The sequence below is a fragment of the Bubalus bubalis genome, chromosome 4 (assembly GCF_019923935.1).
Source record: "Bubalus bubalis isolate 160015118507 breed Murrah chromosome 4, NDDB_SH_1, whole genome shotgun sequence".
NCBI classification, from domain to species: domain Eukaryota; kingdom Metazoa; phylum Chordata; class Mammalia; order Artiodactyla; family Bovidae; genus Bubalus; species Bubalus bubalis.
Genome location: NC_059160.1, coordinates 92,904,863 through 92,928,335, shown reverse-complemented (window position 1 = coordinate 92,928,335; position 23,473 = coordinate 92,904,863). Strand labels below are relative to the sequence as shown.

Genomic DNA, 23,473 nt, shown 5'->3' with positions numbered 1-23,473 from the left:
AAATTCACCAAGTTTGATAATCCTTTTAAGTGCACCCTGATATGACAGCTGTCACAAACCAATCTAACACAAGTATTTTGAAAGAAGTTAAGGACAATTAAGTGTTACTTAGAGCCGTTTTATGGAAAAATTCGAACAAAATTTTTGGCTAACCCAGTATTTCCACTCTACAGAGTCCACAGATGTAAATAACCTCAAGAGCTTAGAGAGTAGTAAAATAGTTAGGAAGTTATCAGTTTTAAGCCTTTTTTCCTTTTCCTTTTGATTTAATTTATTTAATTTTAAGTATATGTAATTTAATCTGAATTACAGCTGTGTTTGAAAACCAACTCACGAAGCTCTTGAAAATTTATCAGCTGGCTGTTATGAGCCAGTAGAACTTGGTCCAGATAACACTAGTCAAAGATCAGAACAAAGGGAGCTTTCAAATGGGACATGTGAGTTTTTAGCAGGGATCAAAATGAGATTTTTCTTTGTTAAACAAAACAGACATTTATTGATTATTTTTATGAATCACCCTGACTGGGTCACAAAGTCCCCAGACATTTCGTCAAACATTAATGCTGGGTTGTTGTGAGGGCGTTTCTAGATGAGATTTACCTATGAATCTTTGGTAGACAGAGTAAAGCAGATGTTCTGCCCAATGTGGGTGGGCCTCATCCAATCAGCTGAAGACCCAAATAGAAAAAAAATGCTGAGTAAGAAAAAACTTGATTATATCAGCTGGAACATTGATCTTCTTTCTAGGACTGGAATTTACGCCATGAGTTTTGCTAGATCTTAGACTTTCAAACAGAACCTGGAACTATACCACTGGCTCTCCTCAATCTCCAGCTTGGCAACTGCAGATTTTGGGACTTGTCAGTCTCTGTATTCATGTGAGCTAATGCTATTCACATATACAGATAGCTGGTTCAGGGTGGGAATGGTGGTGAGGAATAGAATGAACACAATAGGACTCTGGCCCTCAGAAGTCTTGTGATCTAAGGGTTGCGCAGAGACCTACAGAAACAATAAAAAGTCAAGCTATAATGGTGGCTCCAAGGGTTGTGGACTCCAGAGGTGGAGAGTTAAAAGGACATTTGCTTCTTTCTCTAGGTCGCTGCCTCATTTTGCCCTCATTGGCCTTGTCTGTTAAATCAGAGGATTGGGCTGAGTGAATGGTTCCATTCCAGCTTCCAGAATGAGTCTTCTTGCATGGTGAGTGGGAGTGGTGGCTCCCTGGATGAAGTGTTACCTTGAAAAATGCCTTTCTCAGTGCATAGAGATGTGGAATAAGGAAATCCTAGGTATCAGGAACAGTGAAGGCAAAAGTAGAGGGGCAGGAACAGGAAGAATCCTTTGGAAGGAAGCAAGTGCCCTGGTGTGACGGCACACTGAGGAAGGAAGACCAAAGAGGGTAAGTACCAGGGTGTTGGGGTGGAAGGGTTCTTAGGGTTTATCCAGAGAGCTACTAGATGAGGAACCTAAGGCTTAGAGTGGGTAAATAACTTGCCTGAGGTCATACAGCTAGCAGATGGGAAAATCAGATCCATGTGAAAGGATATAGATAAGGATATATGTAATTAATGCATTCATGTCTATACTCACCCATTTGTATAATTATCCCACTTAGCACTTATTTCCAGATGCTTGAGTGTAGGATAATCATTGACGAAAACAAACCTAAAATCTTTCTCTTTGTACAAAATTGCTTGGGTGCAGAATTCTCAAAAAGGCATCTTCAATAAAGGCCATGGAAAATGGAGATAATACTATAAAACGCTTATGAAGAAACAGTGAAAACACCTGACAGAATTACTAGCTTGCATTAGCCTCTGAGAGAGGGCCCAGGTGTTTGCACACATCAGTTTTGCATCTACTGTCATGGTAGGGAGATCCCAGAAACTTCTCTTCATATCCTAGCCCATAGCCCAGAGACCCTGAAGGATCAAGCCAAATACAGTCAACAAGTTCCACCATCTGGAGATTTCTTGAGAGCTCCAGGCAGCCTCCCCAGGCACCCAGGTAGCACCAATCACTGAGCCAAAGACTAGGTTTCCAAAACGTCTCCAGGCTGGTGACCGAGGAGCTGGCAGAGACCACCTTGCTCCTGCAAAGATATCCAGGCTTTGGTCTGCAACAAATGGCAGGCCAGGCTCAAATGGAGTATTCTTGGACCCCTCAGAGTCCCAGGTCAGAATGAGGCTGCAGACAGCACTCCAGCTCCTGTCTATAGTCTGCCTCTTTCCCTTCCTACCTCTGGCTCTATCCTTACTGTAAATCCCAGCCTACACTCCCAAGCTCCAGTTGGAGCTGCAAGCAACCTGGAGGAGTGCCCACCAGCAAGGCAGTCTGTGCTCTGAGGATGGTGCTGGGAAGAGGCCCACACAGGCTGGGGTTATGGGGCAGGGAATTCCAAGGTCTTGGTTACTTAAGCTGATCTAGAAGGGGAGTGTGACTTCAGATGAACTTGTCCCTGTGGGCATGCAGACTCCTTGCTCTGTGCAGACAGGGTGGCTGGAAGGGGCCAGAGCAGGGCCCACCAAAGTGAGTCTAGAGCAGGAGCCCTTCATGTCCAAGTGTAAGGTGCTGGACACAGGACTCACATTTGTGACACTGACTGGAGCAGAACTAGGAACCTGGGCCAAGCTCTGGATGTTGAAGGCCAGGAGACTGGAGCAGACCAGGGGGTGATGCTGAGCCCATCAAGGAGATGGGAAATAAGTACAGAGAGAACATTGAAGGTAGGAATAATGACAAGAGCTCCTGGAGGAGGGCATGGCAACCCACTTCAGTATTCTTGCCTGGAGAATCCCATGGACAGAACAGCCTGGTGGGCTACGGTCCATAGGGTTGCAAACAGTTGGATATGACTGAGGCAACTTAGCACATAGCACACAACAATAAGAACTATTGTCTATTGAGGGCTTCTTGTGTGCCAGATGATGGCTAGGATCTTTTAAGGACGTTTCCTTATTCAGTCCTCAACAGCAGCACCATTATCACCCCCACTGTATATAAATAAAGAAACATAGGGCTGGAGAGATGGCTTTTGGCCACCAGCTAGAAGCAACCCCCACACTCTCTTGTACCCTGATGAGGTACAGAGTGCTCAAGTGGGGACAAGAAATTCACTGTCCCCATCTTGAGTCTGCTGCAGGGCCTGAGTCTGTCTTCAGGAGCCAGGTCTGAGACCGTGGCACTGGAGAGGCATTTCAGAGCAGTGGAGGACCCCATATGGGACCAATGATACAGGGCTGGGAGGGCAAAGGGTGAGGTGGCAGCCAGCCCTGTGGACTGGGCAGGGCCTCCAGACACAATCAAGGTCATGCAAGGCTTATAATGCCCATGTGATTAGGGCCGCCCTGAGGGCTGGCCAGCATGGTCATGGTTGTGAGCCTGGTGCCCTGGGGAGGTGGCAGATGCCTTAAGATGAGTAGCTTTTTAGGAATTTCTTCTGAGGCCAGGCAGAGTGCTTCTCAGCATCTTCTCATCTTCTCAGCATCTCTAGATAGGTGCTACCTGTCTCAGGTGGGGATGGGCTTTGGAGCCTCAGCTACTTCCATCTTCTCTGAAAAACACCTGGGCTGACCTGCCCACAGCCCGTTGTTTTGACTGCCTGGTCAGAAGCTGCCACTCGCTACACTCACCCTCTAAGGGCTGTAATTTGGCTTTCTAAGCCCTCATTTGTGGTTTCCAGACACGCAGTGGTGTAATTACAGAAATGGACTCTCCACCTCATTGACTCTGGGTCAGGTGTACCTGTTGGCCAGTGTTCACAGCTGGATGTTCTGAGAAGGTAAAGCAGCTCAGTTATGGCTCTGGCCCTGTTTCTCCTAACTGCCCCCCAGGGAGCTCCTCACTTGGTAAGAGTTGAGCCTCAGGAGCAGAGAGCAAGGCCTGGCTATATGGCTGGAGAATGGATGTAGGCAGCCAGGAAACAGGGGGCGGGGGTCTCTTCCTGTTCCAAAGCAGAGATGGCTGGCAGCTGGCGCTGCTGGCAGAGTCATTTCAGGCCCTTTTGTGGTTCTGGTGCTGTTTTAACGTGTATTAAAAAAGATGTCACTCATTAGTCAACAAAGTTGCCTTATAATATAAATATATTAAGCAAGCTAATTAAAAAAATATTAAAGAACATAACAGTACAAGCAGTTTGGAAACGTGGGCAAAATCCTGAAGGTGGCACTTGAATGACTGTAGTTTGGGAAATTCTTAAGAAATTGTATCCATACTGTGCTCAGGCACTCAGGTGTATCTGACCCCATGAACTGTAGCTCACCAGACTCCTCTGTCCATGGAATTTTCCAGACAAGAATACTGGAGTGGGTTACCATTTCCTTTATTAGAGAGGAGCAAAGAGGCACAGGCAGAAAGGCCAGAAGTCTCAGCCCAGGGCTGGCTTGGCCAAGGGCGCCGAGGCCAGCTCCTGAGGCGGTAAGAAGTGCAGTCTTGCACAGGCTGCCGCAGTGCAGGTAGCTTGGGAGGCAACCAGGTAATTCTTCCTGGGAGTTGGTGTCCTCTGAGTCACAGAGAGGGTGACTGAGAAATGACCTCTAATACAAAAATATTTCGCCAAAGGGAGAGAAGAATTGATCTTCAGTGTAGCTCCATAGAACAGAACAGAACAGGATGTTGGAGGGAGACTGATTTCAGCTCACAGTGAGCAAGAACTCTCTTCTAGTGAGACCTGTCAGAAATGGGCTGGTGGATCTGGGGAGAGGATATCACCCTCCCTGACCTCCAGTGGGGCTGGGGAAGGGTGCCCTCTCTGGTCCCTCCCAGCAAGTTCAAGACCACCCTCCAACAAGGGAGGTGGAAGATCACCAAGGTTCTCAGAAGCAGGCTGAAGACCCGGTGGGCAGGGTGGCTCCTTGGCCACCCTTCCCTGGTGCCCAAGGGGAGATGCTTGGCAGGCCGATTGAAGGCGAGTTCTGGTAGCTGGGAGTAGATGAAGGAGGACAGGAAGATAGAAACTCTGCAGCCTAATAGAAGATGCTCTCTGCCTCAGCCCTCAGGAGATTTTTTTTTACTTTTAATTTTCTACTGGGGTATAGCTGGTTAACCACATGGTGATAGTTTCAGGTGAACAGCAAGGGGACTCAGCCATACATATACATGTATTCATTCTCCCCCAACCCCCCTGCCCAAGCCCTCAGGAGATTTTTGGATGCAGATCCTGCATCAGACTCATCAGGATTTCTGTTCATGGAAAACAACCGCAGCCTGGATCTGAGTGTGTCAACTTGAAGCACGTGGCCAACCTGCTGCCAGCCTGAGGCCCTGCTGGAATCGGGTATCAGAGCAAGGCAGGTAATTGATGGAGCTGACTCACCAGGTGGGGCCCAATGGTACCATGAACCCGATGTATGGGAGTTAGGATATGCATACTGCGTTGGCTTCTTCAGGGAGCAAACCCAAGACAACACCTACTCTCCTGTCCACTGCTCTCAGGGCTGCCCCCATCCACAGAGAAACCATGGCCCAGCTGCTCAGTTATCTGTAGGGATGAGTAGAGGACACAGGCCGTGGGAATACTCACCAGGGTGCAGGTCAAGGGAAGGGCATGACTCCGGAGCACCCAGAGCTGTGTTAGCTTGCACTCCCAGCTGAGGTCATTATGAGATCGACCTATTGGTCACGCCCCGGTTCTCCTCCAGGACTAGACCTGTGTCCAAATTCTAACACAAAGGTGACAAAGGTGTTCTCTGTTCTCACCAACCAGGAAGGCTATGGGGCTTTGGGCAGATGGACGGAGCCCGTGCTATTTGAGAAAAGCCCTCTGGGGACTGTCTGGTGAAAGGATGAGGCTGGTGTCCTCTCAAGGAGCTAGTGACTGCCTCCTTCTCAAGCAGCTGAACCCTGGGAAATGTCAGCATCTGTCCACCAGGTCAGCATCCTCAGGGAGGCAGTGATCAAGCCCATCTACTAGGGAAGACACATTTCTTACCAGCTGGCAGAGCCTCTTCCCTAACAACCATCATCTTCCTTTTCTTGGCCTCACCAGCATGAAGACCTGGAGCTGGCAGGTGATAAGGGGAGATCCCAAGGTGGACAAAGGGAACAACGGGCCAAGTTAACTGAGCTACTGAGGAGCCAATCCTCTCAAAAAGACAGGAAGACAGCCTGGCAAGAAGGGGTGATCTTCACCAAGCAGCCTGTGCCCACACCAAGAAGCCAGGCCCCAGGGTGGAGCAGGCATGGCTTGATGGCTCACTCGCATCAAATAGGAAGCCGAGACTGGGCCTGTTCCAGCCCTGGTTTTCTCTGCCCTCAGCCAGTGGGTGGATTCCTGCACCTGTCAGTCCACACCAGGCATGGTCCCTGCTGAGCCCTGGGCAATGGGATAAGGAGAGGTTGAAGGGAAGATCAGTCTGGAGGAAGGTGGACTTAGGGACCTAATCCCTACTAAACTCCAAGCTGAGAGCAGTGGATGAAATGTGTACAGACCGTGGGGCAGAAAAATGCACCCGCAGAGGACTGTCTGTAGGTGGGGAATGTAACCTAGTCCAGGGCCAGTTGTGTATTAACACAACTAGTGGGATGGACAAGTAACTGAGGTGACCAGTGAGCCTGGGCAGTGGGCAGATTTTGGTGGGGAGCCGTGAGGAGCAGAATTCAGGAAGAGGGAGGGGCAGGCAGGGCTGGGTGGAGGAGGCAGGGAAGAGGTCTTAAAGTTGGGGGAGGGTAACCTGGATGTGGAGGATACAGGGTAGAGTCCCTTGGTCAAAGCAGAATTTGGATAGCAATGGGATATCTGTTTCCTGTTGCAACTGTAACAAATTGCCAAAACCACAGATTTTTTATTTCACGGTTCTAGAGATCAAGGTATCTGAAATGAGTATCACCAGGCCAAAATCTGAGTTAAATTCACCCATTCCAGTTCATTTTAGTTCACTGATTCCTAAAATGTCAGTGTTCAGTCTTGCCATTTTCTGTTTGACCACTTCCAGTTTACCTTGATTCATGGACCTAACATTCCAGGTTCCTATACAATATTGTTCTTTACAGCATCGGACTTTACTTTCACCACGAGACACATCCACAACTGGGAGTTGTTTCCACTTTGGCTCAGCCTCTTCATTCCTCCTGGAGCTATTTCTCTGCTCTTCTCCAGTAGCATATTGGGCACCTACTGACCTGGGGAATTCATCGTTCAGTGTCATATCTTTTTCCATTTTCATACTGTTTATGAGGTTCTCAAAGCAAGAATGCTGAAGTGGTTTGCCATTCCCTTCTCCAGGGGACCACGTTTTGTCAGAAGTCTCCACTATGACCTGTCTATCTTGGGCTAAAATCAGGGTATTGGCAGGGCTGCATGTCTCCTGGAGGTTTGAGGAGAGACTCTGTTTCTTTTTTGCAAAGGCAGCCACAGTCCTTGGCTCATGGCCCCCACTCCCTTCTTCAGAGTTGGCAATAATAGTCAAGTTCTCACTTGACATCACTGTGACCTCTTCCCTCTCCTGACTCCTTTCTTCACATTTCAGGGCCTTTGGGATTACATTGGACCCACCTAGATAATTTAGGATAGTTAGTATTGTCATTGTTTAGTCACTAAGTCGTATCCAACTCTTTATGACACCACGAACTCCAGAACACCAGGCTTCCCTGTCCTTCACTATCTTCTGCAGTTTGTTCAAACACATGTCCATTGAGTCAGTGATGCCATCCGACTATCTCATCCTCCGTCACCCCCTTCTCCTCCTGCCCTCAATCTTTCCAGCATCAGAGTCTTTTCCAGTGAGTCAGCTCTTCACATCAAGTGGCCAAATATTGGAGCTTCAGCTTCAGCATCAGTCCTTCCAGTGAATATTCAGGGTTGATTTCCTTTAGGATTGACTGGTTTGATCTCCTTGCTCTCCAAGAGACTCTCAAGAGTCTTCTCCAGCACCACAACTCGAAAGCATCAATTCTTTGGCACCAATTTTAGGGTCAGCTGATCAACAACCTTAATTCCTTCTGCACCTTAATTTACCTTTTCCATGTAGATCACCATATTCACAGGTTCTGGGGATTAGGGCATGGACAGCTCTGGGTGCCGTTGTTCTGCCCACCATAGATGGTAGGAGGGATGATGAGGAAAGCAGACCCAGAGGAATGTGGAGGTGAGTTTAAGGCCAACAGGAAGCTACTTTATGTTCTTAAGCAAAAGAAGGCCATTCTTCAGCAAGGGACTAGGGCTAACCTCTGGTCAAAGGGTTATGCTGAGATCATTTTTCAGACTCACAACAATGGAGTCATGTTCCGGCTGATGGCTTGCAGACCATAATGTGTTATTGTTCTCTGCTTATGGCAGCGTGCCAACCTGAAGGATGCCATGGCTGGCGCCAGAGTGAGGGGGCCCAGCCCTCGGGGATGCCCAGGTCAGCTGGCAGCTGGAGGCTTCCCAAGAGGCTGGATAGATCATGACATTCCAGCTGCGAGGCATGGAGAGCTGCTGAGTGTCTTCTCTGCTCTGAATGGTGAGGCTGCTCCTACTGGGCAGGCCTGGAGGGTGAGGAGGCCAACAGGTAGGACAAGTCTTTAGGGCAGTCTCAGGAACCAGCTGGGACTCCTGGGCTGCTGAGGAGGGAAGCAGGGTATGATGGAGGCAGGGAGAGGGTCATTGTGAAAGGAGCTTTTGTTTATTCCTTGGCACATACCATGCCTGGGGAGGTGATAGATCAGTGGAGAACACGGAGGCCTATAGATGCAGACAGTTGAGAAGTTCCATCTCGCTGGGGCATTGTGGTGTTGATGGCTCTAATGGTTCCTCCAGAATTTTCTCATGGGTAGGGCTTGAAGTTTAGAAGCTATGATCTAGTTAGAGAGAGGCAATGGTATGGCAGACCCGTCTTGGGGCTGGTTTGCCTGGGAGCACATGGTTTTTTATTTAGGTGGTATGTTTTTTTCTGGGGGGCCCTGTCTGGGAGTCTTGGCTATGGAGCTTCAGGGCTGGGAGAGATGAGAAAGATGAGAAAGGAAAGGAAAAGCTGAAGGTTGAATCAAGATACCCGTCCACACATGAGGTTGTCAGACATGTCTGGGCCCTCTGGAAGAAACTCTGCTAGAGGCTTGTGAGGCTTTGTCTAGTGTCTGGTGCCAGGGAAGCAGGCAGAGGAGCAGCAGTAGGTGAGAAGTGTGGCAGCGTGCCAAGCGTCATCCCTAGAAGCATTGTGTAGAGTGAGCCCAATTCACTGGAACCTTGCCCCAGGGGCCCAGCTGCTTCACCCCAGGTTCTGACAGTTCAGAGAGGGCAAGGGTCTCCCCAAGGATTCACTACCCTATCACCCCTATCACCACTCAAGGCTAGAGCTTCTCCCTCAGGGTTGCTGGAAGGTGCTGAGAAAACTGACTGCCAAGTCATCGAGCAACCATCTAAGGCCCTCTGTGATTGCTGTCCTCACAGGCTGGCTGGGGACCAGAGCCTCAGTGAAAGGCCTCCTCTTCAGGGTCAAGTCAGGGTCATGGCCACCAACCTGAGTGTCCACAATGGTAGGGACACACACTTGTCTAGGTTCCTATCTAGGCTCTGTTGCTTACCATTTACTTAACTTCTGTGAGCCTTGGTTTCCTTATCTGAAAAATAGGGTTAATGAATAATAGTCCCATCTCCTGGGGTGAATGAGGATTAAGTAAATGGATATCTCCAGAACCATGCCTGGCACACTGTTAGTGCTCTATAGGTGTGGCTGTTGCTACTGTCTTTTATCATGCTACAAAGTACATCCTGGGCACTGATCCAACCTATATATTGAGCTGCTTTAGGATCATGGAGAGTTCAGAGTTTCAGAGAGACAGCCCCTCTAGCAATCACCAGATATGTCTCTCCCATTTGGAAGAGACTGTCTGAGAAAGCATCTGGGTCTTTGCCTCATGTTTTGTGGGAAGTCAGGACAGAGAGAGAGAGAGACAGAGCCAGCACTCAGCATAGCTGCCCCTCTTAGCATGAAAGCAGGGGAGTGGGTAGCTCAGGAGTGAGGGTGGGGATGGATCCCCCTGGCTGGGGAACAGAGTTGAAACTGAACAGCCATGGGAGACTAGGGGTGGGTGATTGGAGTGGGGAGCCCTTGAATATGCTTCAGAGGATACGATTTGTCTAGAGGCAGCGGAGAGCACGGTGGGGCTCTGAATGCTGGCACACAGGAGTGACGTGTGAATTCTCACTCGGCAGAAGTAGGGGACAGGAGAGAAAAGGCTTCCCATCAACCACTCCTCCTATTCTCATCTGTGGTCACAACCACAGCCTGTGGGACCTGGCAGCCTGGCACAGGCAAGGGCCCTGGGGAAGGGCTCTGGTTCTGACTTCGGCTGAGGCTGGTCTCGCCCTGGAAAGGCGGGTTGATGTCAGAAGCTGTCAGGGCTCTGGATGAGACTGAGGTGGAAAGCAGTAAACTGCATTACCATAAGCAGTCCTTGGTCAGCACCCCCTGATACACACACACACCTCCTTCCACACGGGCCGGAGGAAGTGGCTCTTTGAAGGGGGTCAAGACATGCAGCTTTGAGTGCGGCGTGTGTGGGCTTTTTCTGGGGTGCTGGCGAGGCAGTGCAGGGCAGTGGAGCATGTCCTGGCTTGGCCCTGGCTCTGACGATAGCAGGATGATAGGTTCTGGATTAGGATCCCCCTGCTCTGCACTCAGCTTTCTCATCTAGGAATGGATCACTGGTAGACATCTGGGCATGGCTGGGCAGGGGGGGATTGGGGTAGGAATCAGTCACAAGATGCCTGAAGGCAAGTCTGGCCAAGGGTTCCCTGCAACGGCTTGTGGGAACTGAGTTTTCCTGAAGCCAAGTCAGGCAGGATTCCCTAACCCTGCCTTGGCATGGGCACTCCTGTCATCAGGCAAGTGGTGTGGGTTAACCTTCCTGGGCCTGGCAGGACTCAGGCTTGTCCTTAGAGCCTGTGTGTCCTCCATGGGCCTGTCCTGTTCATGGCTGTACCCCCTTCTGTAGCCAAGTGCACGGCGCCCCCACAATTGCTCAAAACACATGTGCTGGATGAAGAAATGATCAAATGACTGGTGCACATGTTCCTGCGCTCTTTCTTTCCTCAAGTATCTTGACACGGTGTCTCTCTTGGGAAAACTAACCTGTTTTCATGAGCCCTGAAAACAGGGCTGTTGGTCCTGTGGACAGCGAGCAAGGCCAGCAGTTTGTGTGCATAGGGGATGTGAAGGAGCTGAGAATGCGTGCAGAGAGTGCAGCTGGGCTGGGAAGGTGTCCATTTGCCCCCGGGACTGTCCAGTCTCCAGGCGTGTTTCTGAAACCAGCCCTGGGAGGGGTAACATCTCCAGCCTCTGCACTGTTTCCTTTTTTTTTCCTTCCCCATCATATCATCGCCACCTGCACTCATGCCCCAGTGATGGGAGCTCAACACCTTGGAGATGGAAACAAGACTCGGTCCCTGCACCTGGGCCTCCGTCCTTAGGATGAGGAAGCCATCCACCAAGCAGCTCTCATCTCCACCTCCATCTTTCCATCCCTGGGTGTGAATTTGCCAGTATGCTGGGGGTGGAAAGAAGCAGGGGGGGGAAAAAAAGCCATGGGGGAGGTTAAGGGTGAGAAAAAGTTTCCCGGCATGCCTCTGACCCCATAAGGATAGAAGCCTGGTGTGAATGAATCATGTCCCCATCTCTCCATTGTAGAGAAAGTCTATAGACACCCAGAGGACTGAGTACACCCACACCCACGTGTAAGGAACAAAGCAAAGGCCAAGAAAATGGTAAAAGCCCTTCTTTGCAATTTTATATTCATTGATGCAGAGTTCATAGGACAGTGTCTGGTGTACAGTAATTTTTATCAGTGTTTATTAAAAGAAAAATAAAACCTCCCTCCATGAGAAAGCAAAACCGAGGTTTTTCCTGCTTATCCCTTTTTTAGTCCCTCTGACTAATTAAAGCATTTGTTGATTTCCAGCCCATAGTTTCAATCAACCAAGGGGGATTTTCAAAGACTTTGGTATGCCATTGGCAAAACACCCATCCAATGAGGGAAGAACATTCCACAGACCTGCAGGGACCTGTCGGAGGGAGGCTGAGAGTTCTCTTGTGTGGCTCTCACCTCACAAGAGCCAATCTCTCAATCAGTCTGAGAGGTGGGGGCTGAGGCTGCTCCCCACAATCCCCTGCATGAGGGCCCCACCCTTCCTGCCAATCCCGGCCAGCTTCAAATTACCATTCCTCCTCCCGTGAGCGAAGACCCTTTTCCTGCTGCTTCTCCCAACACCAGTGAGGGAAGCCGAGGTGAGATGTTGAGTTTCCTGTCCGGGGTTCCAGCAATTCAAAGGTTGGATTGAGCCCAAGGCACAGCACAGGGTGAGGCCATGGGCTTTTGCACCTACGCTGAGACCCACAATTTGTGTCACGTCCAAAGGTCCCCCTTGTCACCATGACCCAAATAATGGCAACAGAGTACGCCTCCACAGCTGTGAAGAGAGATCAGTTCCTTTTCTAGTAGACTTTTGCATTTCTACTCGGGCCTCTTCTCAGACGTGGGCTCTGGAGAGTCCTAGAGAGGCAGGGTGGCACCCGCAGCATCACAAGGCAGCCGCCACCAGAGGTGGTCACGTGGGGAGGGATGGAAGATCCTCCTCATCCCACTGTCCACAGAGGGGCCGTCTCCTTTCTGCCCCTGCAGTTCTGAAAATTCTGAATCTGAGATCAAAGCTGGGACCCAGAGTTCCCTCCGACTTTGGGTGGAGGCAGGAGAATTCTTCCCTCAGTTCCTCCCTGAGGCTAGGGCTTTGTAAGGAGTTGCGCGGGCTGGCTCTGGGCTCTGTCCGCCCTTCCCCATCTTGCTGGATCTGGCTCCATGCACTCTCGGATGAGGCTGCCAACCGTCATCCAATGAATAGATGACTCATGCCTCAACCATTGTTTCCCACTCTTTGTGCTGAACACACATGGGATAGAAGGTCCTCAAAAGTGGGGACACTGCCTCTTTCTTTCCCTCCTGGAGGGGGATGTGGGAGCTGGGGCTGAGGGTGGGAGGTGGGGAATGAAGGGAAGTTCAAGGAATGGAGAGTCATGAACTCTGTCCTCAGAGGATGCTCAGGCTAAAGGGGATAAGAGATCTACTCTCTGGATGGGAAGCCAGGGACAGAAGTGGGTGGAGAGGACCCTGGGACTCAGGATGGAGCAGGGGAAGGCCTTCCACAATGACCTAGGGAAGGGAGATGACCTTACATCTGTCAATTCAATTCAAAACTGTTTGCTGAGCAGTACTGGTGTGCCCAGCTGGGCTGAGTGTGTGGCAATGCCAAGGCAAGCCAGACGTGCTCCGTAAACCTGGGGGAGTCTATTGTCTGGGAAGACCTGCTGGTCATATGCAAAACCATTTCTCATTGAATTTATCCATCGCATGGTCTTCTATGAAAGGCACCCAAAGAGTGGTGGGGGCCCCTTGGAGGGAGCCCTGGGTTGGGATCATGGGATTTGCCTGGTCCTTGTTCCATTGTCACCTGGACCAATCCTACTCCCTGCCTGGTGTGTCAGATGTGTCCCTGTGGATGAAATGCTGCGCATATTCTGTGTTCTCATACCTCGTGAGGATGGACAGGGCAGTCACCCCTGTCCCCCTCTGACACGGAGACAAGCAGGACCAGCCACTGCAGTTCCCTCAGTCCTGCACTCGTCTCTTGCTGGAAAATGATGCCTGGAGAAGCTAATTACCATGTCCTGCCAAGCCTTGATAACTCTCTCTGTAGGTGCCTGCAGAGAGGCTCAGGGAGCTCTGTGTAATCTCTCTCTTCCTGCCAGGCTGAAATTCCAAGCTGGGGTGGGACTCTCCCGCATTGCAGTGATGCTGGTCCCTGGTTCCCCGGGGGAGCATTTCCACTGTGGCATTGTGGGGGTGGAGGGGAAGGGGTGGCGCGGGGGCGGCCCTATCTGTTTAGGGGAGAATTCCCACAGAGAGAGGTGCTTTTCCCCCAGTGAGGCACCCAAACACGCCCGACCACATTGATTTGCCACCTACACCCCTTTGGTCCCTGGCATCTGAATCTGAGCTTGGCACACTGCAGCCCTTCTCAGAGTGGCCAGAATGCATTCCTGTTCCTCTGAGTCCTTCTCCTTCCTGGACAAGGAGGAGTGGAGAGAAAAGAATATCCCAGTGTCTTAGGAGGGTGGGGCTTCCCCAAGGGCAGTGGAGATTAGACTCAGGTCAGGTGGTGGGGGGTGGGTAGGAGGGACCATGCCCTGATGGTGACTTCCAGGGGAGAGAGAAGATTCATGCTAGGAGTTCCCAGATAGCTGCTTCTGTTCTGTAGGGGAATGAGGGTCCACCCCTATGTCTCAGGGACCCCAAGATAGTCATCTGTTCTGTGAGAGGCAAGTGCGAAATTGGCAAGCTCTGTAAAAGTCACCTTTGAGTGCCTCAGGAATTCTCTAGGGAGGGAGGCAGCAAAACCTCATTCATTGCCCAAGACTTATAAGGCCAGCTCTGGCCATTGATCTGTCTGTCTGTCTGTCTGGACTTACCTGGCCACTGCTGCTTTCTCATCACAGCCTCAGGTGAACAATCACCTCTTGGCTGATCCCCAGCGGCTCCGAGTCATTTTCCCACAGCCGTGGCTGCCTTGTGGCTGACTGCAGGCCCTGACTAGAGGTTCCTAAGCCATGGCTGGGTCCTTATTCCTTTACTCTCGAGAACATAACCGCTCAGTCCTGGGGCTTCAAACCCATCCCCACCCTACCCCTGCCTCCAGCCCTAGCCTAGGGATCTCCCCTACCCCAACAACTCTTAATGACCCAAGCACTGCCTGAGATTCCTATTTCTGTTCTGATGAGGCAGATACAAGGCCCCACTCAGGTCTGCAGCCAAAAAGAGGGGGTGTGATTTAAGACAGAAATTTGTAAAACCCAGCCAGGCCCCTTTTCCTCCATCTAATACCATAGCCCACCCGGACAAGCTTTGCCAAGAGGACTAACTGGGAGCTGGGCTGAGGGTGCTTCCTAAAACAACTGGCAGATAGTCAGGCCAGCTGCCTGGTTACCCAAACCTGCCCCTTCTAGTCTCTCTGGAGGGATGATCCATAGATTTAGAACTGCTTTTCCATCCCCCCAGCCCTGAAGGAGGGTTCAGGCTGAAGCTGAGAGAAAGCCCAGCAATTCCCGCTGGTTGGAACGGGGTGGTTTGCCGTTATAACAGGCTGGCCGGCTCTCGACATGTTCCTGACGAGATTAGGAACTCCTGCAGGTATGTGTTTGTGGCGGCCTTCAGCCTGTATCAACAGATATGATGACTCATTTCTTCCTTAGTGGAATCACCAAGGGCTTGCTGGAACACACCTGGGGGGCCGGGGAGCGGGCAGAGCAGCTCCCCCTGAAGAGAGACGTGACTGCCAGGTGGAGTCACAGGATTCTGGGGGAGGGACTGATGGCAAGGGGGCCCTGGGTTTGCTAAGCCCCCTCTGGGGCCTGCCTGGGCCAAAGGGCAAGGAAAAAATTCAATGCAGCAGAAAAGGCTAAATTAGGAGGCGTTGTGGTGGGATGGGTCTGTCCCTCCAGAGAGCAAAGTGGGATAGACCGGGGGCTGAGGGTGTCCCACAGTCTCTGTTTCTGGAACTTGGTTCTTGGGGAGACTTTCTGGCCCAAATCTTGCAGGAGAATCTGCCCAGCAGGCTCTGGTGTAACTGTGCCTCCTCTAAGAAACGGAGTTTGGCAGTATGTGATGGAAATCTATTTTCTCCTCTGGCACAGAGTTGAGAGATCAGGCCACAGCTGGCTTTCCAAGGGCTGAAGTCCCTGAAGCAAGCTCTCCCTAAAGGAGTAAGCAGAGCAGACCGCTGCCAGTGGGGACTCGCTCTGCCCCCTGTTCGTGGATAGTGTGCAATGTGCTGCGATGTTTGATGACATTCCTGGTCCTGGAAGGATCTTTCAGGACCTTGGCCAAATGCCCCCTTGCTTCCCAGCACCCTTCTTTGGGCTACTCACAGCCCTAGGCCCCGGCTGTAAAGAAAGATTTGCTGGCAGCATGGCCTATTCGCTGCCAAGACATCAGGGCTGCAAGGCAAGTTTATCCCTAGCTGAGCAGAGCCTGCCAGGAAGACAGTGTTTGCACCCCACACCGCTGCGCAGGTGTGTCGGTGAGCTCACAGCTGCCCCCCAGGCATGCCCAGCCCACTTAATCATTCACAGCTCGACAACTCTCCCGCCCAAACCAGGTCTAGAGGATAAAAGCGGGGCTTGCGGCTCCCAGGTAACAGAGCCGCCTTCCGCGTCCTGTCCCGCGCTGCTTTCTCTCCAGCACCTCGCAACCGCTAGTTCCCGCTACTCTTACTCCACTAGGAACCAGCCATCATGTCTCGCCAGTCAACCGTGTCCTTCCGGAGCGGGGGCAGCCGCAGCTTCAGCACTGCCTCTGCCATCACCCCGTCCGTCTCCCGCACCAGTTTCACCTCCGTGTCCCGGTCCGGGGGTGGCGGCGGTGGCGGCTTCGGCAGGGTCAGCCTCGGGGGTGCTTACGGTGCCGGTGGCTTTGGCAGCCGGAGCCTCTACAACCTGGGGGGCTCCAAGAGGATTTCCATTAGCGCCAGCAGCGGTGGCTTCAGGAACCGATTTGGTGCTGGTGCTGGAGGCGGCTATGGCTTTGGAGGTGGAGCCGGGAGCGGATTTGGTTTTGGCGGTGGAGCTGGCGGTGGTGGCTTTGGGCTCGGTGGTGGAGCTGGCTTTGGAGGTGGCTTCGGTGGCCCTGGCTTTCCAGTCTGTCCCCCTGGAGGCATCCAAGAGGTCACTGTCAACCAGAGTCTTCTGACTCCCCTCAACCTGCAAATCGACCCCACCATCCAGCGGGTGAGGACTGAGGAGCGGGAGCAGATCAAGACCCTCAACAACAAGTTTGCCTCCTTCATCGACAAGGTGAGAACTGATTCTTGGTGGAAAACCACCATGAGTGTGGGATATGTGCTAAAGAAGTGGGAAGAGGGGAGATTTCCTGACCTTGTACAAATATCTTCCTATGTTTTTCTCTTTGTTTCCGTGTCCTGGATTCATGGCCCACTTTCTTAATTAGACTGGCAGCTTGGAAGAGAGGGTCTTAATTCATCCCCTTCAGAGTTGACCCCCTGAAGGCTCTTTACTGACTGTTGGGAAGAGAGATGCATTCTGTGCTCCATGTAACGGGGCTGATTGCATAGAAAGGTGGATCTGTTCACTGGACAGTAGCCTGAGTGCCTTCACAGCCACCCCTGCCCTGGGCCAGTCTCCGCCCAGGCTCTCTGTGCCCTGAATAAGTGTCCTGTCTCCCCTAGAAGAGTGAGTTTAGATGCTTCACTCTGGACCTGTCCTCTTCGGCCCAGGTCCAAGCACTGCCCATGGGAAGATTTAGGGGGACAGCATGAGAAGGGAGGAAAACTGGAAATTTGATCAGTGAAACATAAGATTCAGATGTCTCCATCTTCAAACTCTGCCCCCTCCAGGTGCGGTTCCTGGAGCAGCAGAACAAGGTCCTGGACACCAAGTGGGCCCTGCTGCAGGAGCAGGGCACCAAGACCGTGAGGCAGAACCTGGAGCCTTTGTTAGAGCAGTACATCAACAACCTCAGGAGACAGCTGGATGGTATTGTTGGGGAGAGAGGCCGCCTGGATTCGGAGCTCAGGAACATGCAGGACTTGGTGGAGGACTTCAAGAACAAGTGAGCTGGGGTAGAATGGAGACAGGGCGAGTCTCTGTACCAGATATACTTTATAACCAGACCACTGATTATACCTTGCCCAAGGACTGAAAACAGATACATTTTTCATGGACATCTAAAGTGCTGGGAAAACATCAGGTCCATGTTTAGAAAGTTCTAGCTGCAAGCTCAGTCCCTCTGCAAGATACTTAGCCTTCAGCCTTCAGTAACAAGCTCAGTGCCCTTGGCATGACCTGGTGAAAAAAGTAGTCATGTAATCCTTGCTTTGGGGGACCTTCCTCCCCAATACACTCAAAGTACACAACATGGACTTTTTGATGGATTCCCCTCAAAGCAGGAACTGATGATGTAACCTAGGTTGGTCTAAGTACTAAACAATTTCTTTAGTCCTTATGAACCAGCAGCTGGGCTGCTAATTTTTTGTTTTTTTCAAAGGCCATGAAAGCTGAAAAATAAAGCACTAGAGAAATGTACTAGATGTGGAATTTTAATGAAGCTGTATAGTTTTTCTACAGGAATGTTCCTGAAGCGACCGAATTATAGCATTAATAGAATAGCTATCTGCTAGGCAATTACAGAGAAAACAGTATCCTAATGGGTAGGGAGCTTGCCCAGAGGTTCTTGCTCCCGGTGTCCCTCCCTCTCTGTCCATATGATATGAGAGGCCTCTTCCAGGGGGAAGGTAGGCTCACAGTTGACTATGTGCAGTACAGGCCCTGGGTCTCATCCTCTGATAAGCACTTCCCATTCCTTTTTACCACCAGGTATGAAGATGAAATCAACAAGCGTACCACTGCCGAGAATGAGTTTGTGATGCTGAAGAAGGTATGTGGGTAGCAGAGAAACTGTCGCCTGTGGTTATGCTCATTTAAGGTGTTGTTCATTTAAGTCAGGGTGGGAATGGGGTACAGTGCCAACCAACCATGTTTCTCTAGGATGTGGACGCTGCCTACATGAACAAAGTGGAACTAGAGGCCAGGGTCGATGCACTGATGGACGAGATCAACTTCATGAAGATGTTCTTTGATGCGGTAAGAAATGTCCCCTGTTCAGGAGCCAGAGAGATGGTCACCGAGACATCACCAGGGATTAGGGTCTCTGGGATTAAGTGACTTTCAGTGGTTCCTATGGCATGGACACATATTTGTCTTTTCTACTCTTTCAGCACTATTCACACTTTATTACTGAATAAAGCTAATTCTCTCTCTCTTTTTTAAGTCAAATTTAAAGCAAAAGACCTCTACAATAATCAGTCTGCAGAGTGAGATTTACAGTGAGCTATTAGAAGCCCAGGTATACTTTTCCTGGCCATCTCCCCTTTGTGGAATACCATCCTGTCTCTGCTAACTCTTAGCATGGCAAACCACACCGTCAGGTTCTTTTCAGATCAATTTTGACCTAAGAAGAGTCAAGTCTGAGAGGTTACATGGTAGGGGTTTCTTGATGTTCAGAGTTATTAAATTTAAAATATAGATTTAGTAGTGATTTGAATTATTTATTAACTGACATAAGTTTTTCATTAACAGGTAGGAGGTTATTATTTTTTTCCTCAAGTTGACATAGAACAATGAATAGAAGATTTGAATGGAATGATATGAAATAAAATGGGCTCACATGATTGACTTCAAATCTCCCTGCAGGAGCTGTCCCAGATGCAGACGCACGTCTCAGACACATCCGTGGTCCTGTCCATGGACAACAACCGCAGCCTGGACTTGGACAGCATCATTGCTGAGGTCAAGGCCCAGTACGAGGACATTGCCAACCGCAGCCGCACAGAAGCTGAGTCCTGGTACCAGACCAAGGTGGGTGCTGTGGCGAAGTGTCCTGAATGAGGGAAGGACACACATCAAGTATTCCAGGCCTTAACCAAAGGCTAAGGATGGGGCTCCTGAGACCTGCTGAGGCCTATTGGGAGGAGTTATGAGACATGCATACATCTGCCACATAAATTGAAGAATCTTAAAGAGAATCTCACTGTTTCACATGAGTGTCTACAGAAAAGCAAAGGGGCTAAAGAGGAAATTAAGACCAGCTCCAGGCTCCCCAAAACTATGCCACTTACCACCTTGAGGTAGCTCCTACCTATGAACTTGGGGGAGTGTTTCCACGCTCGTGTAATGGACTCTTTCTTCTTTTCCATTGGCATCAGTATGAGGAGCTGCAGCAGACTGCAGGTCGCCATGGCGACGATCTCCGTAACACCAAGCACGAGATCTCTGAGATGAATAGGATGATCCAGAGGCTGAGATCCGAGATCGACAACGTTAAAAAACAGGTAGGGAAAGAATGCAGGGAAGGAGCTTGAGTCCTTAAAGGAGAACCGACTTTGTTTTGCTTTCTTAACATATACACCCAGAGCTGGAGCAGGCACCAGCACTTCAGTGTTCCACCATCCACAATGACCAGGGCAAATGTGCTGGCTTCTCTCTGCAATCTCAGAAAGAGACACCTCAGGCCCAGGTGAGCCTCTAAAGTGTCCCCACCCTTCCTTCCTTCCCCTCTAGTGTGCCAATCTGCAGAATGCCATTGCTGACGCTGAGCAGCGTGGGGAGCTGGCCCTCAAGGATGCCAGGAGCAAGCTGGCGGAGCTGGAGGACGCCCTGCAGAAGGCCAAGCAGGACATGGCACGTCTGCTGAGGGAGTACCAGGAGCTGATGAACACCAAGCTGGCCCTGGACGTGGAGATCGCCACCTACAGGAAGCTGCTGGAGGGCGAGGAGTGCAGGTGGGTGACACAGCTGACATCACGAATCACAGTGGCCTCACGTTTGATAAAGTAGAGCTTCTACTCCATTACTGGGTGTCAAAACACACACACATAGGTGGCCACTACCTTGTACCTGATGATTATCCATCATGAATCCAATGATCCGATCCAGCCCAATCTGACACGCTTCTATTAGGGAGCTTCACTAAATGACTTAGTTCTTCTGGGCTTCATCTGCAGCTGTCTAAAAGGGGTCACGTACAGTGCTAACAGCAGCAGGATCAAATAAATTAGATGCATAGGACCAATCTGCCAGACTGGTCTCACCAAATTTTTCCCCCCTCAGACATACAGCTGACCTATACAATGAGACCTCAACTCACTTTTCTGACCCACCACCAGTATTCTTTGATGCTGCCTCTCCTTCAAACAACTAAGCAACCTCACACATGTCTTTCTCATTCTTCAAGTGCTTCTTCCTTCAGGAAGCCTTTCATGATTACTCCAGTTGAGTTAAACTCATCTGCCTTTGGATTCTCAAACTACTGCATTTTCTTCAGTCTTCTGACACTGCCCATTGCCTACTTCCTCCTTGACGTATTTCTGTCTAAGCCAAGTCTTCTCACAGGATGTAGCTCCTGTAAGGCAACAACTGCTTCATACATGTGTATAGTTCCCACAGCCTCTCCTTCACATTTTCCATGTAATGAGTAGAGGAGAGTGTTAATTATAATCTTCCTTTGATAACCTGTTTCTAGGTTGAGATCTATTCCTTTAGGAAGTCTCTCCAGAGAGCTATCTCTTACTCTAATTTAAGCAGTTTTTCAGGCATGCAGTCTCCTAGCTCAGAGAACAAGCTCTAAACATGACTATTGGAGTTATCCACATAGATTACTGCTGTCTTTTGGGGGGATTTTAACTCATTTCAATTTTTCCCTTTCAGACTGAGTGGAGAAGGAGTTGGACCAGTCAACATCTGTAAGTAACTTTGAACAGACATTAACAATGATGACAATACAGGGTATTTGGTGTGACTCAGAGTCCCACTGTTTCTAGCTACCAGACATGCCCATCTCCCAAATGGTTGTTTAATATACTTAGTGAGAAGCAGGTGGTACAGGGATAAAAACACAGGTTGAGACAGGAAGCAACAGGGCTCATGTCTTATCTCCTAAAGGGTGAGCTCTGTATCTTACCCATCTTGGACTCTGTCCCCCATTTCCCTGACCCCCATTCCCTTGGGGGACTTAGCACCATCCCTTGCCTACTGTGTTCACTGGCTTTCTATTAGGGAGCTTCACTAAATGACTTAGTTCTTCTGGGCTTCCTCTGCAGCTGTCTAAAAGGGGCCACGTACAGTGCTAACGCAGCAGGATCAAATAAATTAGATGCATAGGACCAATCTGCCAGACTGGTCTCACCAAGATTTTCCCTCCTTTCTCTGCAGCTGTCGTCACAAACACCGTTTCCTCGGGCTACGGTGGTGGCAGTGGCTTGGGCGGTGGCCTGGGCGGTGGCCTGGGCGGTGGCCTGGGCGGCGGCCTCGGCGGCGGCCTGGGCGGAGGTCTGGGCGGTGGTCTTGGCGGAGGCGGCAGCAGCAGCTTCTACTCCAGCAGCAGTGGGGGTGTTGGCCTAGGCGGTGGGCTCAGTGTCGGGGGCTCTGGCTTCAGTGCAAGCAGTGGCCGAAGCTTGGGCTTTGGCAGTGGTGGGGGCAGCAGCTCCAGCGTCAAATTTGTCTCCACCACCTCCTCCTCTCGGAAGAGCTTCAAGAGCTAAGAGCCTGCAGCAAGTCACTGCCTCCCAAGCCCAGCAGCCGGCTGTGGCATCCACCTGTGGCATCCACCTCTTCTAGGTGGTGTCTCAAGCCAAGTTTTCTCCTCTTCTGGAGTCTAGTCAATGAAGCCTATCGCAGACCCACATTCTTTGGTTCCTGGAAGGCCCAACCCCCAGTCTCTAGCCTGGTGTGTCCTGATTCTATGCTCTGCTCCCAAGCAGCCTTTGAGTCTCTATAGCCTGGTCCTCAGTGACAGAAGAATCCAATGTTTTCCAGTATCTAAACCATCAAAACAGAGTCCTCACCCCAATCCCATCTGGTCTATCTCCAGAATGTGTTCAATAAAATGCTTTCATAATATAAGCTGTTGGGAAGAACTGTTTTTTCAAGATCTACACCCAACCTAGAGATTCACTGAGGGTCCATCTGTCCAGATGCGGTTGGTTCCTTTGATTCACAGGGGGACAGAATGGCCTTGAAAAGAAAGTGACCATTGTGGGTGGTGCAGAGACTCCAGGAGGCACGAGGGGTGGATGCTAAAGCCTCTACGATGAAGGAGTCTCTGGAGGGCGTGAAGGGGAAGCTTCCTTGACTTGTAGCTTGTATAGATTGTACAGCTGTTTGTTGGAGGGGGGCCCATTCAAAATGGGCTGATTTTGCAAATTGGCCTAAGTCAAATTTGTAAATAAGGAATTTGTTGTCTTGAAGCCTCCAAAACACATAGAGGTCCTTTTATAGATGTTGGTCCTGTTCTAATAATGTGGGTGCTTACAGGGTCAGTAGCTTATAGTTCCTTAATAGTGTCAGGGATGTAGGGGCCCTTGGATTAGCAAATAATTTCAGGAATTTAATGGAGGTGGCCAGAATTTGCACTATGTGTGGGTTCACAGGCCATCCTCTTTCCATTAGCTTGTCTTTACTGATCCTGAATGAGGGTGTTTAATGAATCTCTTCAAATAGGAATTCATCAGTGCAATGTCATGCCTGCGCTTCTGGTATGCATTTAAGATCTTGCCTGCAAAGACTGTGTGTGATGGCAGGGTGGCTGAGGTACGCCATCAGCATGTGGAGGGAGATGGATTGTGCCCCTTCAGAGATGAAAGCACTGTGACAAAGAGGCTGTTGCAATGGGCACTGAACACAACATTTATCAGCCAAATCCTCAAAAGTGAAATATTTACCACTTGCTGTTTGAACACAGCCAACAATTTCAGAAATATTGGGTAGGGACCTTAACAGGTATGACAATGGCATTAGGATTTTGGTAACCCACTGTGAGGCATCTTTATTCTTTCCAGGTTTAAAAATAGGCCAAACTGAGTTGTTGAATGGAGAAACAGTGAGCATAATCACCCCTTCTCTAAATATATTCCCTATAATGGGTTTCAATTTTGAAG

At 50.2% G+C, this 23,473-nt stretch overlaps 1 protein-coding gene across 1 annotated transcript; it reads left to right on the top strand.

Annotated features, from left to right (window-relative positions):
* The first annotated feature begins 16,146 nt into the window (after positions 1-16,146).
* Positions 16,147-22,439, top strand: KRT5 (keratin 5). The gene is made up of 9 exons (XM_006046589.4): positions 16,147-16,817; positions 17,378-17,592; positions 18,357-18,417; positions 18,528-18,623; positions 19,233-19,397; positions 19,745-19,870; positions 20,100-20,320; positions 21,246-21,280; positions 21,750-22,439. The coding sequence occupies exons 1-9, from the start codon at positions 16,260-16,262 to the stop codon at positions 22,076-22,078; spliced, it is 1,806 nt and encodes a 601-aa protein (XP_006046651.3). The 5' UTR covers positions 16,147-16,259; the 3' UTR covers positions 22,079-22,439.
* Positions 22,440-23,473: the final 1,034 nt, after the last annotated feature.

Coding starts and splice junctions, on each gene's coding strand:
- KRT5 (XM_006046589.4), top strand. CDS start 16,260: ATGTCTCGCCAGTCAACCGTGTCCTTCCGGAGCGGGGGCAGCCGCAGC. Junction 17,593..18,356: donor GTGGAGGACTTCAAGAACAA/GTGAGCTGGGGT, acceptor TTTTACCACCAG/GTATGAAGATGAAATCAACA. Junction 20,321..21,245: donor CTGGAGGGCGAGGAGTGCAG/GTGGGTGACACA, acceptor TTTCCCTTTCAG/ACTGAGTGGAGAAGGAGTTG.